At 46.0% G+C, this 20107-nt stretch overlaps 1 protein-coding gene across 1 annotated transcript; it reads right to left on the reverse strand.

Moving 5' to 3' along the window:
* Positions 1-18120: 18120 nt before the first annotated feature.
* Positions 18121-19718, reverse strand: LOC143378086 (uncharacterized; the record flags this gene model as incomplete). The annotated part of the gene is made up of 1 exon (XM_076829926.1): positions 18121-19718. A coding segment is annotated over exon 1 (1598 nt), but the record flags the coding sequence as incomplete, so codon positions are not given.
* Between the last annotated feature and the right edge of the window lie 389 nt (positions 19719-20107).

Genomic DNA, 20107 nt, shown 5'->3' on the forward strand with positions numbered 1-20107 from the left:
GGTTCGTTGGTTCTTTGGTTCGTTGGTTCGTTGGTTCGTTGGTTCGTTGGTTCGTTGGTTCGTTGGTTCGTTGGTTCGTTGGTTCGTTGGTTCGTTGGTTCGTTGGTTCGTTGGTTCGTTGGTTCGTTGGTTCGTTGGTTCGTTGGTTCGTTGGTTCGTTGGTTCGTTGGTTCGATGGTTCGTTGGTTCGTTCGTTCGTTGGTTCGTTGGTTCGTTGGTTCGTTGGTTCGTTGGTTCGTTGGTTCGTTGGTTCGTTTGTTTCTTTGTTCGTTTGTTCGTTTGTCGTTGGTTCGTTTGTTCGTTTGTTCGCTGGTTCGTTGGTTCGTTGGTTCGTTGGTTCGTTGGTTCGTTGGTTCGTTGGTTCGTTGGTTCGTTGGTTCGCTGGTTCGTTGGTTCGTTGGTTCGTTGGTTCGTTGGTTCGTTGGTTCGTTGGTTCGTTGGTCCGTTGGTTCGTTGGTTCGTTGGTTCGTTGGTTCGTTGGTTCGTTGGTTCGTTGGTTCGTTGGTTCGTTGGTTCGTTGGTTCGTTGGTTCGTTGGTTCGTTGGTTCGTTGGTTCGTTGGTTCGTTTGTTTCTTTGTTTCTTTCTTTCTTTGTTCGTTTGTTCGTTTGTTCGTTGGTTCGTTTGTTCGTTTGTTCGCTGGTTCGTTGGTTCGTTGGTTCGTTGGTTCGTTGGTTCGTTGGTTCGTTGGTTCGTTGGTTCGTTGGTTCGTTGGTTCGTTGGTTCGTTGGTTCGTTGGTTCGTTGGTTCGTTGGTTCGTTGGTTCGTTGGTTCGTTGGTTCGTTGGTTCGTTGGTTCGTTGGTTCGTTTGTTTCTTTGTTTCTTTCTTTCTTTGTTCGTTTGTTCGTTTGTTCGTTGGTTCGTTTGTTCGTTTATTCGCTGGTTCGTTGGTTCGTTGGTTCGTTGGTTCGTTGGTTCGTTGGTTCGTTGGATCGTTGGTTAGTTGGTTCGTAGTTTCGTTTGTTTCTTTGTTTCTTTCTTTCTTTGTTCGTTTGTTCGTTTGTTCGTTGGTTCGTTTGTTCGTTTCTTTCTTTCTTTGTTCGTTTGTTCGTTTGTTCGTTGGTTCGTTTGTTCGTTTCTTCGCTGGTTCGTTGGTTCGTTGGTTCGTTGGTTCGTTGGTTCGTTGGTTCGTTGGTTCGTTGGTTCGTTGGTTCGTTGGTTCGTTGGTCCGTTGGTTCGTTGGTTCGTTGGTTCGCTGGTTCGTTGGTTCGTTAGTTCGTTGGTTCGTTGGTTCGTTGGTTCTTTGGTTCGTTGGTCCGTTGGTTCGTTGGTTCGTTGGTTCGTTGGTTCGTTGGTTCGTTGGTTCGTTGGTTCGTTGGTTCGTTGGTTCGTTGGTTCGTTGGTTCGTTGGTTCGTTGGTTCGTTTGATTCTTTATTTCTTTCTTTCTTTTTTCGTTTGTTCGTTTGTTCGTTGGTTCGTTGATTCGTTGGTTCGTTGGTTCGCTGGTTCGTTGGTTCGTTGGTTCGTTGGTTCGTTGGTTCGTTGGTTCGTTTGTTCGTTGGTTCGTTGGTTCGTTGGTTCGTTGGTTCGTTGGTTCGTTGGTTCGTTGGTTCGTTTGTTTCTTTGTTCGTTTGTTCGTTTGTTCGTTGGTTCGTTTGTTCGTTTGTTCTCTGGTTCGTTTGTTCGTTTGTTCTCTGGTTCGTTGGTTCGTTGGTTCGTTGGTTCGTTGGTTCGTTGGTTCGTATGTTCGTTGGTTCGTTGGTTCGTTGGTTCGTTGGTTCGTTGGTTCGATGGTTCGTTGGTTCGTTGGTTCGTTGGTTCGTTGGTTCGTTGGTTCGTTTGTTTCTTTGTTTCTTTCTTTCTTTGTTCGTTTGTTCGTTGGTTCGTTGGTTCGTTGGTTCGTTGGTTCGTTGGTTCGTTGGTTCGTTGGTTCGTTGGTTCGTTGGTTCATTGCTTCGTTGGTTCGTTGGTTCGTTGGTTCGTTGGTTCGTTGGTTCGTTGGTTCGTTGGTTCGTTGGTTCGTTGGTTCGTTTGTTTCTTTATTTCTTTCTTTCTTTTTTCGTTTGTTCGTTTGTTCGTTGGTTCGTTTGTTCGTGTGTTCGCTGGTTCGTTGGTTCGTTGATTCGTTGGTTCGTTGGTTCGTTGGTTCGTTTGTTCGTTGGTTCGTTGGTTCGTTGGTTCGTTGGTTCGTTGGTTCGTTGGTTCGTTGGTTCGTTGGTTCGTTGGTTCGTTGGTTCGTTGGTTCGTTGGTTCGTTGGTTCGTTTGTTTCTTTGTTTCTTTCTTTCTTTGTTCGTTTGTTCGTTTGTTCGTTGGTTCGTTTGTTCGTTTGTTCGCTGGTTCGTTGGTTCGTTGGTTCGTTGGTTCGTTGGTTCGTTGGTTCGTTGGTTCGTTGGTTCGTTGGTTCGTTGGTTCGTTGGTTCGTTGGTTCGTTGGTTCGTTGGTTCGTTGGTTCGTTGGTTCGTTGGTTCGTTGGTTCGTTGGTTCGTTGGTTCGTTGGTTCGTTGGTTCGTTTGTTTCTTTATTTCTTTCTTTCTTTTTTCGTTTGTTCCTTTGTTCGTTGGTTCGTTTGTTCGTTTGTTCGCTGGTTCGTTGGTTCGTTGATTCGTTGGATCGTTGGTTCGTTGGTTCGTTGGTTCGTTGGTTCGTTGGTTCGTTGGTTCGTTGGTTCGTTTGTTCGTTGGTTCGTTGGTTCGTTTGTTCGTTGGTTCGTTTGTTCGTTGGTTCGCTGGTTCGTTGGTTCGTTGGTTCGTTGGTTCGTTGGTTCGTTGGTTCGTTGGTTCGTTGGTTCGTTGGTTCGTTGGTTCGTTGGTTCGTTGGTTCGTTGGTTCGTTGGTTCGTTGGTTCGTTGGTTCGTTGGTTCGTTGGTTCGTTGGTTCGTTGGTATCGTTGGTTCGTTGGTTCGTTGGTTCGTTGGTTCGTTGGTTCGTTGGTTCGTTGGTTCGTTGGTACGTTGGTTCGTTGGTTCGTTGGTTCGTTGGTTCGTTGGTTCGTTGGTTCGTTGGTTCGTTGGTTCGTTGGTTCGTTTGTTTCTTTGTTCTTTTGTTCGTTTGTTCGTTGGTTCGTTTGTTCGTTTGTTCTCTGGTTCGTTGGTTCGTTGGTTCGTTGGTTCGTTGGTTCGTTGGTTCGTTGGTTCGTTGGTTCGTTGGTTCGTTGGTTCGTTGGTTCGTTGGTTCGTTGGTTCGTTGGTTCGTTGGTTCGTTGGTTCGTTGGTTCGTTGGTTCGTTGGTTCGTTGGTTCGTTGGTTCATTGGTTCGTTGGTTCGTTGGTTCGTTGGTTCGTCGGTTCGTTGGTTCGTTGGTTCGTTGGTATCGTTGGTTCGTTGGTTCGTTGGTTCGTTGGTTCGTTGGTTCGTTGGTTCGTTGGTTCGTTGGTTCGTTGGTTCGTTGGTTCGTTGGTTCGTTGGTTCGTTGGTTCGTTGGTTCGTTGGTTCGTTGGTTCGTTGGTTCGTTGGTTCGTTGGTTCGTTGGTTCGTTTGTTTCTTTGTTCTTTTGTTCTTTTGTTCGTTGGTTCGTTTGTTCGTTTGTTCGTTTGTTCTCTGGTTCGTTGGTTCGTTGGTTCGTTGGTTCGTTGGTTCGTTGGTTCGTTGGTTCGTTGGTTCGTTTGTTCGTTTGTTCGTTTGTTCGTTTGTTCGTTTGTTCGTTTGTTCGTTTGTTCGTTGGTTCGTTGGTTCGTTTGTTCGTTTGTTCGTTTGATCGTTTGTTCGTTTGTTCGTTTGTTCGTTTGTTCGTTTGTTCGTTTGTTCGTTTGTTCGTTTGTTCGCTGGTTCGTTGGTTGGTTGGTTCGTTGGTTCGTTGGTTCGTTTGTTCGTTTGTTCGTTTGTTCGGTTGTTCGTTGGTTCGTTGGTTCGTTTGTTCGTTGGTTCGTTTGTTCGTTGGTTCGCTGGTTCGTTGGTTCGTTGGTTCGTTGGTTCGTTGGTTCGTTGGTTCGTTGGTTCGTTGGTTCGTTGTTTCGTTGGTTCGTTGGTTCGTTGGTTCGTTGGTTCGTTGGTTCGTTGGTTCGTTGGTCCGTTGGTTCGTTGGTCCGTTGGTTCGTTGGTTCGTTGGTTCGTTGGTTCGTTGGTATCGTTGGTTCGTTGGTTCGTTGGTTCGTTGGTTCGTTGGTTCGTTGGTTCGTTGGTTCGTTGGTTCGTTGGTTCGTTGGTTCGTTGGTTCGTTGGTTCGTTGGTTCGTTGGTTCGTTGGTTCGTTGGTTCGTTGGTTCGTTGGTTCGTTGGTTCGTTGGTTCGTTGGTTCGTTTGTTTCTTTGTTCTTTTGTTCGTTTGTTCGTTGGTTCGTTTGTTCGTTTGTTCTCTGGTTCGTTGGTTCGTTGGTTCGTTGGTTCGTTGGTTCGTTGGTTCGTTGGTTCGTTGGTTCGTTGGTTCGTTGGTTCGTTGGTTCGTTGGTTCGTTGGTTCGTTGGTTCGTTGGTTCGTTGGTTCGTTGGTTCGTTGGTTCGTTGGTTCGTTGGTTCGTTGGTTCGTTGGTTCGTTGGTTCGTTGGTTCGTTGGTTCGTTGGTTCGTTGGTTCGTTGGTTCGTTGGTTCGTTGGTTCGTTGGTTCGTTGGTTCGTTGGTTCGTTGGTTCGTTGGTTCGTTGGTTCGTTGGTTCGTTGGTTCGTTGGTTCGTTGGTTCGTTGGTTCGTTGGTTCGTTGGTTCGTTGGTTCGTTGGTTCGTTGGTTCGTTGGTTCGTTGGTTCGTTGGTTCGTTGGTTCGTTGGTTCGTTGGTTCGTTGGTTCGTTGGTTCGTTGGTTCGTTGGTTCGTTGGTTCGTTGGTTCGTTGGTTCGTTGGTTCGTTGGTTCGTTTGTTTCTTTGTTTCTTTCTTTGTTCGTTTGTTCGTTTGTTCGTTTGTTCGTTTGTTCGTTTGTTCGTTGGTTCGTTGGTTCGTTTGTTCGTTTGTTCGTTTGTTCGTTTGTTCGTTTGTTCGTTTGTTCGTTTGTTCGTTTGTTCGTTTGTTCGTTTGTTCGTTTGTTCGTTTGTTCGTTTGTTCGCTGGTTCGTTGGTTGGTTGGTTCGTTGGTTCGTTGTTTCGTTGGTTCGTCGGTTCGTTGGTTCGTTGGTTCGTTGGTTCGTTGGTTCGTTGGTTCGTTGGTTCGTTTGTTCGTTTGTTCGTTTGTTCGTTTGTTCGTTTGTTCGTTGGTTCGTTGGTTCGTTTGTTCGTTTGTTCGTTTGTTCGTTTGTTCGTTTGTTCGTTTGTTCGTTTGTTCGTTTGTTCGTTTGTTCGTTTGTTCGTTTGTTCGTTTGTTCGCTGGTTCGTTGGTTGGTTGGTTCGTTGGTTCGTTGGTTGGTTGGTTCGTTGGTTCGTTTGTTTCTTTGTTCGTTTGTTCGTTTGTTCGTTGGTTCGTTTGTTCGTTTGTTCTCTGGTTCGTTGGTTCGTTGGTTCGTTGGTTCGTTGGTTCGTTGGTTCGTTGGTTCGTTGGTTCGTTGGTTCGTTGGTTCGTTGGTTCGTTGGTTCGTTGGTTCGTTTGTTTCTTTATTTCTTTCTTTCTTTTTTCGTTTGTTCGTTTGTTCGTGTGTTCGCTGGTTCGTTGGTTCGTTGATTCGTTGGTTCGTTGGTTCGTTGGTTCGTTTGTTCGTTGGTTCGTTGGTTCGTTGGTTCGTTGGTTCGTTGGTTCGTTGGTTCGTTGGTTCGTTGGTTCGTTGGTTCGTTGGTTCGTTGGTTCGTTGGTTCGTTGGTTCGTTGGTTCGTTGGTTCGTTGGTTCGTTGGTTCGTTTGTTTCTTTGTTTCTTTCTTTCTTTGTTCGTTTGTTCGTTTGTTCGTTTGTTCGCTGGTTCGTTGGTTCGTTGGTTCGTTGGTTCGTTGGTTCGTTGGTTCGTTGGTTCGTTGGTTCGTTGGTTCGTTGGTTCGTTGGTTCGTTGGTTCGTTGGTTCGTTGGTTCGTTGGTTCGTTGGTTCGTTGGTTCGTTGGTTCGTTGGTTCGTTGGTTCGTTGGTTCGTTTGTTTCTTTGTTTCTTTCTTTCTTTGTTCGTTTGTTCGTTTGTTCGTTTCTTCGCTGGTTCGTTGGTTCGTTGGATCGTTGGTTCGTTGGTTCGTTGGTTCGTTGGTTCGTTGGTTCGTTGATTCGTTGGTTCGTTGGTTCGGTGGTTCGTTGGTTCGTTGGTTCGTTGGTTCGTTGGTTCGTTGGCTCGTTGGTTCGTTGGTTCGTTGGTTCGTTGGTTCGTTGGTTCGTTGGTTCGTTGGTTCGTTGGTTCGTTGGTTCGTTGGTTCGTTGGTTCGTTGGTTCGTTGGTTCGTTGGATCGTTGGTTCGTTGGTTCGTTGGTTCGTTGTTTCGTTGGTTCGTTGGTTCGTTGGTTCGTTGGTTCGTTGGTTCGTTGGTTCGTTGGTTCGTTTGTTTCTTTGTTTCTTTCTTTGTTCGTTTGTTCGTTTGTTCGTTTGTTCGTTTGTTCGTTGGTTCGTTGGTTCGTTTGTTCGTTTGTTCGTTTGTTCGCTGGTTCGTTGGTTCGTTGGTTCGTTGGTTCGTTGGTTCGTTGGTTCGTTGGTTCGTTGGTTCGTTGGTTCGTTGGTTCGTTGGTTCGTTGGTTCGTTGGTTCGTTGGTTCGTTGGTTCGTTGGTTCGTTGGTTCGTTGGTTCGTTGGTTCGTTGGTTCGTTGTTTCGTTGGTTCGTTGGTTCGTTGGTTCGTTGGTTCGCTGGTTCGTTGGTTCGTTGGTTCTTTGGTTCGTTGGTTCGTTGGTTCGTTGGTTCGTTGGTTCGTTGGTTCGTTTGTTCGTTTGTTCGTTTGTTCGTTTGTTCGTTTGTTCGTTTGTTCGCTGGTTCGTTGGTTGGTTGGTTCGTTGGTTCGTTGGTTCGTTGGTTCGTCGGTTTGTTGGTTCGTTGGTTCGTTGGTTCGCTGGTTCGTTGGTTCGTTGGTTCGTTGGTTCGTTGGTTCGTTGGTTCGTTGGTTCGTTGGTTCGTTGGTTCGTTGGTTCGTTGGTTCGTTTGTTCGTTGGTTCGCTGGTTCGTTGGTTCGTTGGTTCGTTGATTCGTTGGTTCGTTGGTTCGGTGGTTCGTTGGTTCGTTGGTTCGTTGGTTCGTTGTTTCGTTGGTTCGTTGGTTCGTTGGTTCGTTGGTTCGTTGGTTCGTTGGTTCGTTGGTTCGTTGGTTCGTTGGTTCGTTGGTTCGTTGGTTCGTTGGTTCGTTGGTTCGTTGGTTCGTTGGTTCGTTGGTTCGTTTGTTCGTTGGTTCGTTGGTTCGTTGGTTCGTTGGTTCGTTGGTTCGTTGGTTCGTTGGTTCGTTGGTTCGTTGGTTCGTTGGTTCGTTGGTTCGTTGGTTCGTTGGTTCGTTGGTTCGTTGGTTCGTTGGTTCGTTGGTTCGTTAGTTCGTTGGTTCGTTGGTTCGTTGGTTCGGTGGTTCGTTGGTTCGTTGGTTCGTTGGTTCGTTGGTTCGTTGGTTCGTTTGTTTCTTTGTTTCTTTCTTTGTTCGTTTGTTCGTTTGTTCGTTGGTTCGTTGGTTCGTTTGTTCGTTTGTTCGTTTGTTCGCTGGTTCGTTGGTTCGTTGGTTCGTTGGTTCGTTGGTTCGTTGGTTCGTTGGTTCGTTGGTTCGTTGGTTCGTTGGTTCGTTGGTTCGTTGGTTCGTTGGTTCGTTGGTTCGTTGGTTCGTTGGTTCGTTGGTTCGTTGGTTCGTTGTTTCGTTGGTTCGTTGGTTCGTTGGTTCGTTGGTTCGCTGGTTCGTTGGTTCGTTGGTTCTTTGGTTCGTTGGTTCGTTGGTTCGTTGGTTCGTTGGTTCGTTGGTTCGTTTGTTCGTTTGTTCGTTTGTTCGTTTGTTCGTTTGTTCGTTTGTTCGTTTGTTCGTTTGTTCGCTGGTTCGTTGGTTGGTTGGTTCGTTGGTTCGTTGGTTCGTCGGTTCGTTGGTTCGTTGGTTCGTTGGTTCGCTGGTTCGTTGGTTCGTTGGTTCGTTGGTTCGTTGGTTCGTTGGTTCGTTGGTTCGTTGGTTCGTTGGTTCGTTGGTTCGTTGGTTCGTTTGTTCGTTGGTTCGCTGGTTCGTTGGTTCGTTGGTTCGTTGATTCGTTGGTTCGTTGGTTCGGTGGTTCGTTGGTTCGTTGGTTCGTTGGTTCGTTGTTTCGTTGGTTCGTTGGTTCGTTGGTTCGTTGGTTCGTTGGTTCGTTGGTTCGTTGGTTCGTTGGTTCGTTGGTTCGTTGGTTCGTTGGTTCGTTGGTTCGTTGGTTCGTTGGTTCGTTGGTTCGTTGGTTCGTTGGTTCGTTGGTTCGTTGGTTCGTTGGTTCGTTTGTTCGTTGGTTCGTTGGTTCGTTGGTTCGTTGGTTCGTTGGTTCGTTGGTTCGTTGGTTCGTTGGTTCGTTGGTTCGTTGGTTCGTTGGTTCGTTGGTTCGTTGGTTCGTTGGTTCGTTGGTTCGTTGGTTCGTTGGTTCGTTGGTTCGTTGGTTCGTTGGTTCGTTGGTTCGTTGGTTCGTTGGTTCGTTTGTTCGTTGGTTCGTTGGTTCGTTGGTTCGTTGGTTCGTTGGTTCGTTGGTTCGTTGGTTCGTTGGTTCGTTGGTTCGTTGGTTCGTTGGTTCGTTGGTTCGTTGGTTCGTTGGTTCGTTGGTTCGTTGGTTCGTTGGTTCGTTGGTTCTTTGGTTCGTTGGTTCGTTGGTTCGTTGGTTCGTTGGTTCGTTGGTTCGTTTGTTCGTTTGTTCGTTTGTTCGTTTGTTCGTTTGTTCGTTTGTTCGCTGGTTCGTTGGTTGGTTGGTTCGTTGGTTCGTTGGTTCGTTGGTTCGTCGGTTCGTCGGTTCGTCGGTTCGTTGGTTCGTTGGTTCGTTGGTTCGTTGGTTCGTTGGTTCGTTGGTTCGTTGGTTCGTTGGTTCGTTGGTTCGTTGGTTCGTTGGTTCGTTTGTTCGTTGGTTCGCTGGTTCGTTGGTTCGTTGGTTCGTTGGTTCGTTGGTTCGTTGGTTCGTTGGTTCGTTGGTTCGTTGGTTCGTTGGTTCGTTGGTTCGTTGGTTCGTTGGTTCGTTGGTTCGTTGGTTCGTTGGTTCGTTGGTTCGTTGTTTCGTTGGTTCGTTGGTTCGTTGGTTCGTTGGTTCGTTGGTTCGTTGGTTCGTTTGTTTCTTTGTTCTTTTGTTCGTTTGTTCGTTGGTTCGTTTGTTCGTTTGTTCTCTTCTTCGTTGGTTCGTTGGTTCGTTGGTTCGTTGGTTCGTTGGTTCGTTGGTTCGTTGGTTCGTTGGTTCGTTGGTTCGTTTGTTTCTTTGTTTCTTTCTTTGTTCGTTTGTTCGTTTGTTCGTTTGTTCGTTTGTTCGTTTGTTCGTTTGTTCGTTGGTTCGTTGGTTCGTTTGTTCGCTGGTTCGTTGGTTGGTTGGTTCGTTGGTTCGTTGTTTCGTTGGTTCGTCGGTTCGTTGGTTCGTTGGTTCGTTGGTTCGTTGGTTCGTTGGTTCGTTGGTTCGTTTGTTCGTTGGTTCGCTGGTTCGTTGGTTCGTTGGTTCGTTGGTTCGTTGGTTCGTTGGTTCGTTGGTTCGTTGGTTCGTTGGTTCGTTGGTTCGTTGGTTCGTTGGTTCGTTGGTTCGTTGGTTCGTTGGTTCGTTGGTTCGTTGGTTCGTTGGTTCGTTGGTTCGTTGGTTCGTTGGTTCGTTGGTTCGTTGGTTCGTTGGTTCGTTGGTTCGTTGGTTCGTTGGTTCGTTGGTTCGTTGGTTCGTTGGTTCGTTTGTTTCTTTGTTCGTTTGTTCGTTTGTTCGTTTGTTCGTTGGTTCGTTTGTTCGTTTGTTCTCTGGTTCGTTGGTTCGTTGGTTCGTTGGTTCGTTGGTTCGTTGGTTCGTTGGTTCGTTGGTTCGTTGGTTCGTTGGTTCGTTGGTTCGTTGGTTCGTTGGTTCGTTTGTTCGTTTGTTCGTTGGTTCGTTGGTTCGTTGGTTCGTTGGTTCGTTGGTTCGTTGGTTCGTTGGTTCGTTGGTTCGTTGGTTCGTTGGTTCGTTGGTTCGTTGGTTCGTTGGTTCGTTGGTTCGTTGGTTCGTTGGTTCGTTGGTTCGTTGGTTCGTTGGTTCGTTGGTTCGTTGGTTCGTTGGTTCGTTGGTTCGTTGGTTCGATGGTTCGTTGGTTCGTTGGTTCGTTGGTTCGTTGGTTCGTTGGTTCGTTTGTTTCTTTGTTTCTTTCTTTCTTTGTTCGTTTGTTCGTTGGTTCGTTTGTTCGTTTCTTCGCTGGTTCGTTGGTTCGTTGGATCGTTGGTTCGTTGGTTCGTTGGTTCGTTGGTTCGTTGGTTCGTTGATTCGTTGGTTCGGTGGTTCGTTGGTTCGTTGGTTCGTTGGTTCGTTGGTTCGTTGGTTCGTTGGTTCGTTGGTTCGTTGGTTCGTTGGTTCGTTGGTTCGTTGGTTCGTTGGTTCGTTGGTTCGTTGGTTCGTTGGTTCGTTGGTTCGTTGGTTCGTTGGTTCGTTGGTTCGTTGGTTCGTTGGTTCGTTGGTTCGTTGGTTCGTTGGTTCGTTGGTTCGTTGGTTCGTTGGTTCGTTTCTTCGCTGGTTCGTTGGTTCGTTGGATCGTTGGTTCGTTGGTTCGTTGGTTCGTTGGTTCGTTGGTTCGTTGATTCGTTGGTTCGTTGGTTCGGTGGTTCGTTGGTTCGTTGGTTCGTTGGTTCGTTGGTTCGTTGGTTCGTTGGTTCGTTGGTTCGTTGGTTCGTTTGTTCGTTGGTTCGTTGGTTCGTTGGTTCGTTGGTTCGTTGTTTCGTTGGTTCGTTGGTTCGTTGGTTCGTTGGTTCGTTGGTTCGTTGGTTCGTTGGTTCGTTGGTTCGTTGGTTCGTTGGTTCGTTGGTTCGTTGGTTCGTTGGTTCGTTGGTTCGTTGGTTCGTTTGTTTCTTTGTTTCTTTCTTTGTTCGTTTGTTCGTTTGTTCGTTTGTTCGTTTGTTCGTTGGTTCGTTGGTTCGTTTGTTCGTTTGTTCGTTTGTTCGCTGGTTCGTTGGTTCGTTGGTTCGTTGGTTCGTTGGTTCGTTGGTTCGTTGGTTCGTTGGTTCGTTGGTTCGTTGGTTCGTTGGTTCGTTGGTTCGTTGGTTCGTTGGTTCGTTGGTTCGTTTGTTTCTTTGTTTCTTTCTTTCTTTGTTCGTTTGTTCGTTTGTTCGTTTGTTCGTTTCTTCGCTGGTTCGTTGGTTCGTTGGATCGATGGTTCGTTGGTTCGTTGGTTCGTTGGTTCGTTGGTTCGTTGATTCGTTGGTTCGGTGGTTCGTTGGTTCGTTGGTTCGTTGGTTCGTTGGTTCGTTGGTTCGTTGGTTCGTTGGTTCGTTGGTTCGTTGGTTCGTTGGTTCGTTGGTTCGTTGGTTCGTTGGTTCGTTGGTTCGTTGGTTCGTTGGTTCGTTGGTTCGTTGGTTCGTTGGTTCGTTGGTTCGTTGGTTCGTTGGTTCGTTGGTTCGTTGGTTCGTTGGTTCGTTGGTTCGTTGGTTCGTTGGTTCGTTGGTTCGTTGGTTCGTTGGTTCGTTGGTTCGTTGGTTCGTTGGTTCGTTGGTTCGTTGGTTCGTTGGTTCGTTTGTTTCTTTGTTTCTTTCTTTCTTTGTTCGTTTGTTCGTTGGTTCGTTTGTTCGTTTCTTCGCTGGTTCGTTGGTTCGTTGGATCGTTGGTTCGTTGGTTCGTTGGTTCGTTGGTTCGTTGGTTCGTTGATTCGTTGGTTCGTTGGTTCGGTGGTTCGTTGGTTCGTTGGTTCGTTGGTTCGTTGGTTCGTTGGTTCGTTGGTTCGTTGGTTCGTTTGTTCGTTGGTTCGTTGGTTCGTTGGTTCGTTAGTTCGTTGTTTCGTTGGTTCGTTGGTTCGTTGGTTCGTTGGTTCGTTGGTTCGTTGGTTCGTTGGTTCGTTGGTTCGTTGGTTCGTTGGTTCGTTGGTTCGTTGGTTCGTTGGTTCGTTTGTTTCTTTGTTTCTTTCTTTGTTCGTTTGTTCGTTTGTTCGTTTGTTCGTTTGTTCGTTGGTTCGTTGGTTCGTTTGTTCGTTTGTTCGTTTGTTCGCTGGTTCGTTGGTTCGTTGGTTCGTTGGTTCGTTGGTTCGTTGGTTCGTTGGTTCGTTGGTTCGTTGGTTCGTTGGTTCGTTGGTTCGTTGGTTCGTTGGTTCGTTGGTTCGTTGGTTCGTTGGTTCGTTGGTTCGTTGGTTCGTTGGTTCGTTGGTTCGTTGGTTCGTTGGTTCGTTGGTTCGTTGGTTCGTTGGTTCGTTGGTTCGTTGGTTCGTTGGTTCGTTGGTTCGTTTGTTCGTTGGTTCGTTGGTTCGTTGGTTCGTTGGTTCGTTGTTTCGTTGGTTCGTTGGTTCGTTGGTTCGTTGGTTCGTTGGTTCGTTTGTTCGTTGGTTCGTTGGTTCGTTTGTTCGTTTGTTCGTTTGTTCGTTTGTTCGCTGGTTCGTTGGTTGGTTGGTTCGTTGGTTCGTTGGTTCGTTGGTTCGTCGGTTCGTTGGTTCGTTGGTTCGTTGGTTCGTTGGTTCGTTGGTTCGTTGGTTCGTTGGTTCGTTGGTTCGTTGGTTCGTTTGTTTCTTTGTTTCTTTCTTTGTTCGTTTGTTCGTTTGTTCTTTTGTTCGTTTGTTCGTTGGTTCGTTGGTTCGTTGGTTCGTTGGTTCGTTGGTTCGTTTGTTCGTTTGTTCGTTGGTTCGCTGGTTCGTTGGTTCGTTGGTTCGTTGGTTCGTTGGTTCGTTGGTTCGTTGGTTCGTTGGTTCGTTGGTTCGTTGGTTCGTTGGTTCGTTGGTTCGTTGGTTCGTTGGTTCGTTGGTTCGTTGGTTCGTTGGTTCGTTGGTTCGTTGGTTCGTTGGTTCGTTGGTTCGTTGGTTCGTTGGTTCGTTGGTTCGTTGGTTCGTTGGTTCGTTGGTTCGTTGGTTCGTTGGTTCGTTGGTTCGTTGGTTCGTTGGTTCGTTGGTTCGTTTGTTCGTTGGTTCGTTGGTTCGTTGGTTCGTTGGTTCGTTGGTTCGTTGGTTCGTTGGTTCGTTGGTTCGTTGGTTCGTTGGTTCGTTGGTTCGTTGGTTCGTTGGTTCGTTGGTTCGTTGGTTCGTTGATTCGTTGGTTCGTTGGTTCGGTGGTTCGTTGGTTCGTTGGTTCGTTGGTTCGTTGGTTCGTTGGTTCGTTGGTTCGTTGGTTCGTTGGTTCGTTGGTTCGTTGGTTCGTTGGTTCGTTGTTTCGTTGGTTCGTTGGTTCGTTGGTTCGTTGGTTCGTTGGTTCGTTGGTTCGTTGGTTCGTTGGTTCGTTGGTTCGTTGGTTCGTTTGTTTCTTTGTTTCTTTCTTTGTTCGTTTGTTCGTTTGTTCGTTTGTTCGCTGGTTTGTTGGTTCGTTGGTTCGTTGGTTCGTTGGTTCGTTGGTTCGTTGGTTCGTTGGTTCGTTTGTTCGTTGGTTCGTTGGTTCGTTGGTTCGTTGGTTCGTTGGTTCGTTGGTTCGTTGGTTCGTTGGTTCGTTGGTTCGTTGGTTCCTTGGTTCGTTGTTTCGTTGGTTCGTTGGTTCGTTGGTTCGTTGGTTCGCTGGTTCGTTGGTTCGTTGGTTCTTTGGTTCGTTGGTTCGTTGATTCGTTGGTTCGTTGGTTCGGTGGTTCGTTGGTTCGTTGGTTCGTTGGTTCGTTGGTTCGTTGGTTCGTTGGTTCGTTGGTTCGTTGGTTCGTTGGTTCGTTGGTTCGTTGTGTTACGTGCCGCGGCCTTTTTAGTGTTCGAGCGGCACGATTTTTAGACGCAATATCGATTAGGGGTATCCCACAGTCATTAGACTATCAAGTATTGCTGGATTGAGTTTATGATTTAGAAAAAGCAAGGAGGCTCGCCGCAGTCGTAACAGTCGATTCTTTTAGTTGATAATTATTTAGGTACCTTCTCAGAAGGAGAAGGGGTAGATTTTGGGATCGTTGGTGCTCTAGTCCCGTACGGGTCTTTTCAATGGAATCAGATTGGTAATTGATGAGTAGAATTTAATAGTAAATAAAGTTTTAATGATTAGATAATGAATGGATGTAAAACATTTAACAGAACTGAATATGAACAAATCAATCAATAATTTAGAAAGAATAGACGTTTGTGAAATCGGTATAATTCCTGACTAGGGGAATCCCACAGTCGTTTGACTGTCAGAAATTATCGTTAGGTACGAATTAATTATAACGGTGTATTTTCGTGTACAAAAAGAGATAAGATGTGCAACTCACCAGACAGTCACAATAATCTAATTGACAATATGCTTTAAATTTGCTTTTTAAGTTTTGGAAAACTTTCTGGATCGCTGATAAACCTGAATCAGAAAGAAGGATTAGACGCGAAAACACACACACACACACTTGATTTGAATTATAAATTGAAACGGAAATAATGTAAATTAATTTATTAACTGAGTAAGTTAAGCGAATAATTAGTTTTGAAAAGTTTAGGATTTGAATTGTTTCGCAAAGTTGAGTCTTTCACGCGGTTACACAGTAGACCGGAGAACTCTAGCTCTATAAGACTTCGCGGACCCAATGACACGCACCTCACGATTTATCGTCACAGAGTGCCGCAGCTTCACGCTCTCGGCAGCGACCACAGTGGGTCCGTACCGAAAATGCTTACGCTGCATTTTATCGCTCGGCCGCGCTACCATGGGCCCGTCTACTTAACGAGGCGGTGTGTGTGTGCGTTTTCACGTCCATCCATCAGACTCCCGATTCAAATATATGATCAATCTTTACGGAATATTTGTACTCACAGGAAAACATGACGTCTCACATACAATTTCGCACAGCTAAAGGTCCTCCCTTAATGTTCATGATTTCATATACACAATTTCTGACTAGGGGAATCCCACAGTCGGTTGACTATCAGAAATTGTGTTGGGTATTCAAATTTTAACAACAATTTTTAATTAATTACTAATTCACATGCGACAAGATCGTGGGAAGGCGCGGTCCCCTGCACCGGATGTAGAGCATACAATTTCGTCAGTCTTCTAAGAAATGATCCAGTCTGCGCATTCCCGCTGTAGCCGTTACTGATTATGTTACAATGTTTAACGCGACGGTCAGAGGTGTGCTCAACGAGGGTTCTCCCACAATGCTGCAAAGCATTGTTGAAGCGCAACCCTGCCGCTTACATAAAACGGATTCGGCACAGAAGGAGAATCACTGGGTCTTTCCGAACGCGACTCTCTGGTGAGAACGCCGCTGCGTCAGCACCGCCTTATCTGTATCGCGGGACGGCAGTACGTTGAGACGACGACGTTCCAAGAAAAGGGGTTTTTGTTCTATCAAAAATATTATTAATTAATAGGCAGGAGTATGATCAACGAGGGATTTCCCATAACGCTAGGCGTTGTTGATGCATACCCTGACTTAAAAGAAAAATTTTACGTTCCGAACGTAACAGTTGGTTCGTTGGTTCGTTGGTTCGTTGGTTCGTTGTTTCGTTGGTTCGTTGGTTCGTTGGTTCGTTGGTTCGTTGGTTCGTTGGTTCGTTGGTTCGTTGGTTCGTTGGTTCGTTGGTTCGTTGGTTCGTTGGTTCGTTTGTTTCTTTGTTTCTTTCTTTGTTCGTTTGTTCGTTTGTTCGTTTGTTCGTTTGTTCGTTGGTTCGTTGGTTCGTTTGTTCGTTTGTTCGCTGGTTCGTTGGTTCGTTGGTTCGTTGGTTCGTTGGTTCGTTGGTTCGTTGGTTCGTTGGTTCGTTGGTTCGTTGGTTCGTTGGTTCGTTGGTTCGTTGGTTCGTTGGTTCGTTGGTTCGTTGGTTCGTTGGTTCGTTGGTTCGTTGGTTCGTTGGTTCGTTGGTTCGTTGGTTCGTTGGTTCGTTGGTTCGTTGTTTCGTTGGTTCGTTGGTTCGTTGGTTCGTTGGTTCGCTGGTTCGTTGGTTCGTTGGTTCTTTGGTTCGTTGGTTCGTTGGTTCGTTGGTTCGTTGGTTCGTTTGTTCGTTTGTTCGTTTGTTCGTTTGTTCGTTTGTTCGTTTGTTCGTTTGTTCGTTTGTTCGCTGGTTCGTTGGTTGGTTGGTTCGTTGGTTCGTTGGTTCGTTGGTTCGTCGGTTCGTTGGTTCGTTGGTTCGTTGGTTCGTTGGTTCGTTGGTTCGTTGGTTCGTTGGTTCGTTGGTTCGTTGGTTCATTTGTTTCTTTGTTTCTTTCTTTCTTTGTTCGTTTGTTCGTTGGTTCGTTGGTTCGTTGGTTCGTTGGTTCGTTGGTTCGTTGGTTCGTTGGTTCGTTGGTTCGTTGTTTCGTTGGTTCGTTGGTTCGTTGGTTCGCTGGTTCGTTGGTTCGTTGGTTCTTTGGTTCGTTGGTTCGTTGATTCGTTGGTTCGTTGGTTCGGTGGTTCGGTGGTTCGTTGGTTCGTTGGTTCGTTGGTTCGTTGGTTCGTTGGTTCGTTGGTTCGTTGGTTCGTTGGTTCGTTGGTTCGTTGGTTCGTTGGTTCGTTGTGTTACGTGCCGCGGCCTTTTTAGTGTTCGAGCGGCACGATTTTTAGACGCAATATCGATTAGGGGTATCCCACAGTCATTAGACTATCAAGTATTGCTGGATTGAGTTTATGATTTAGAAAAAGCAAGGAGGCTCGCCGCAGTCGTAACAGTCGATTCTTTTAGTTGATAATTATTTAGGTACCTTCTCAGAAGGAGAAGGGGTAGATTTTGGGATCGTTGGTGCTCTAGTCCCGTACGGGTCTTTTCAATGGAATCAGATAGGTAATTGATGAGTAGAATTTAATAGTAAATAAAGTTTTAATGATTAGATAATGAATGGATGTAAAACATTTAACAGAACTGAATATGAACAAATCAATCAATAATTTAGAAAGAATAGACGTTTGTGAAATCGGTATAATTCCTGACTAGGGGAATCCCACAGTCGTTTGACTGTCAGAAATTATCGTTAGGTACGAATTAATTATAACGGTGTATTTTCGTGTACAAAAAGAGATAAGATGTGCAACTCACCAGACAGTCACAATAATCTAATTGACAATATGCTTTAAATTTGCTTTTTAAGTTTTGGAAAACTTTCTGGATCGCTGATAAACCTGAATCAGAAAGAAGGATTAGACGCGAAAACACACACACACACACTTGATTTGAATTATAAATTGAAACGGAAATAATGTAAATTAAATTATTAACTGAGTAAGTTAAGCGAATAATTAGTTTTGAAAAGTTTAGGATTTGAATTGTTTCGCAAAGTTGAGTCTTTCACGCGGTTACACAGTAGACCGGAGAACTCTAGCTCTATAAGACTTCGCGGACCCAATGACACGCACCTCACGATTTATCGTCACAGAGTGCCGCAGCTTCACGCTCTCGGCAGCGACCACAGTGGGTCCGTACCGAAAATGCTTACGCTGCATTTTATCGCTCGGCCGCGCTACCATGGGCCCGTCTACTTAACGAGGCGGTGTGTGTGTGCGTTTTCACGTCCATCCATCAGACTCCCGATTCAAATATATGATCAATCTTTACGGAATATTTGTACTCACAGGAAAACATGACGTCTCACATACAATTTCGCACAGCTAAAGGTCCTCCCTTAATGTTCATGATTTCATATACACAATTTCTGACTAGGGGAATCCCACAGTCGGTTGACTATCAGAAATTGTGTTGGGTATTCAAATTTTAACAACAATTTTTAATTAATTACTAATTCACATGCGACAAGATCGTGGGAAGGCGCGGTCCCCTGCACCGGATGTAGAGCATACAATTTCGTCAGTCTTCTAAGAAATGATCCAGTCTGCGCATTCCCGCTGTAGCCGTTACTGATTATGTTACAATGTTTAACGCGACGGTCAGAGGTGTGCTCAACGAGGGTTCTCCCACAATGCTGCAAAGCATTGTTGAAGCGCAACCCTGCCGCTTACATAAAACGGATTCGGCACAGAAGGAGAATCACTGGGTCTTTCCGAACGCGACTCTCTGGTGAGAACGCCGCTGCGTCAGCACCGCCTTATCTGTATCGCGGGACGGCAGTACGTTGAGACGACGACGTTCCAAGAAAAGGGGTTTTTGTTCTATCAAAAATATTATTAATTAATAGGCAGGAGTATGATCAACGAGGGATTTCCCATAACGCTAGGCGTTGTTGATGCATACCCTGACTTAAAAGAAAAATTTTACGTTCCGAACGTAACATCCCTCCCTCCTTGGAACCATCGTCGTCCCCGACGATGTATACTGAAGGTATAAGGTACGGTAGCGCTTATGATCGTATATGTATATGGACGTACAGGCTCAGGTTGCATTGGACTAGGGAATTCCCATAATGTTTGCACATTGACGCAATGCAATCCCGTTACAATTTAAGTGGGTTAAAATAGGGGTTCGTATATTAGGTCGTGAATGACGCGCAGATGATGGTTAGGTTTGTACCGCGTGTATCGCGTAATCGTGGTGCCTCCGACATACAGATGTATTGGCCCCGTCCGTTCACCGAGCGTCACCACCTCGTACGCACAGTCCAGTACGGTTTTACTGACGGTTGGGCAGCTCTCCACATCAATTGTGACTATTTCTGGACACTGCCGTAGCAACCCACAAATGTCCTCATCAGTGATACCTTGGCTTTCTCTGCAGTGGACCTCTACCAAGCCCTTGAGGAATTGCAGCATCCACCCCCCGACAGTCGGATGCATGTAGTTGATATTTAGGATTTTTAGTTTTTCCAATTTCCGGAGTGGTTCCAGAACGAATTCTCCTTTGATGTTTGTGCAACCACTCAGATTTAAAGATGTTACTTCCCCCATGTATAGGCCAATCTCTGAGACAAGGCCAGAAGCAACCCATCCGCAGAAGGTAAGACTCAGGGTTGTTATACTCCGATATTTTGAGGGGAAAGAGACAGCCATCTCTACCGGGCCCAGCTCCAGCTCGGCAAAATCTCCCCTTTCAACTGCCTCGTTGCCTTCCTCCATTTCCATTTCAGGCATGGGCTCCTCGAAACCACAGAAGTGCAACTCCAAGGTTGTTAGGGTCGTCTGCAGGTCTGAGTTGTTAATTAACGCCTGCAAAATACTATGGTCTATTAAATTTTTACATATACTGATCTTTAAATAATTCAGATTCCGCAACCCTTGAAGAGTGGTTGCTAGGTTTGAAGGTTTTAGTTGTTCGCATCGGTGGAGAGAAAATGTTTCTAAATTTTTGTTGATTGCCGGAAGGGACTTCCCAGTGATGTCCGTATTCGTAAGACAGAAAGACTTTAGAATTCCTGCTAGGGCCCGGACCTTAAAGAGTTCAGGATCCACGGGACCCTCACATTTCCCCAGTTTGAGGCAAGTAAGACGTGGTGCCCCCGACTCCAGGTCTCTCAAGGTCGATGGCCGGATCGTCACAGCAGTTAGATCTATTGCTTGCAGTTCTGGACAACTTCTTATGGCAATGGAGATAACTTGGGGTCTCAAACATTTTGCCAATGGTTCTTCATCTATCCGTATGCTCTTTAGCTGACTACCTGCTCTCTTCAGGAACCAGTAAAATGACTTAGTGCTCACTATCGTCCCTTCCCATCCATTTGGCCAGCACCAGTCATTCAGGTCGATATGGCGAAGACCGTGATACGAGGCGAGGCTTCCGAGTCGCCACCTTCTAGAGACCATCTCTAGACGGCTCCTGTCAGCAAACGGCAAATAGTTGGCAATTTTAGAGATGCATTCTATTGGGAGTGGAATCCGCTCACGCAAATCAAACCCAGGGAATGGGTTCACGTCAGGTCGTGGGGGAATTAACTTGGTGCTGTGCCACGAGTCCGCCATCAGCACCCTTAGCTTCCTCTTATGGCATATTATTCCTACGTCCGCCGCAGCCAAAGCCTTCTTTGCTCCGTCTATAGACTTAAATGTCACGAAAGCATTGTTCCCTGATGTCTTCCGCAGCACCACCACATGTTCAACTCCATACGGGTGAAATATCTCCATCAGTTTCTCCTTTTTGGTGTACGGCGCCAAACGGCTGACGAAGAGTCGCCGATCGAGAATCTCTGGCCGGGAGAAACTGGACGATGCCATTTCGCTAGTGTACAGACAGTCACAGAAAGCAAGACCAAAATTATGAAATAACAAAATCATTGTCGAAGAAGGAAAAGAACATAAGAAGAATCGTAACTAACAACAAGTTCTGACAAGGGAATTCCCATAGTCCTTGGACTGTCAGGGTTTGTTATTAAGTATACATGTTTCTAGCAGTTTATCATCGCCCTTTGAATAGGTAACGGTGGTCTGTTTTCTGAAATAGACAATTCTTGAATTTCTTCAGTGGATCCCAGAAATAATAGACCATCAATCCTATTATAATCAAGGCCTGTGCCGCTATTGTTCCGTACGTCAATGACAAATGTGATTTTCTTGCTCGGTGATGTTCTCCAATTTCCTCTGGTTGGGCTTCAATTTCATACAAA

The sequence above is a fragment of the Andrena cerasifolii genome, unplaced genomic scaffold (assembly GCF_050908995.1).
Source record: "Andrena cerasifolii isolate SP2316 unplaced genomic scaffold, iyAndCera1_principal scaffold0173, whole genome shotgun sequence".
NCBI lineage: Eukaryota > Metazoa > Arthropoda > Insecta > Hymenoptera > Andrenidae > Andrena > Andrena cerasifolii.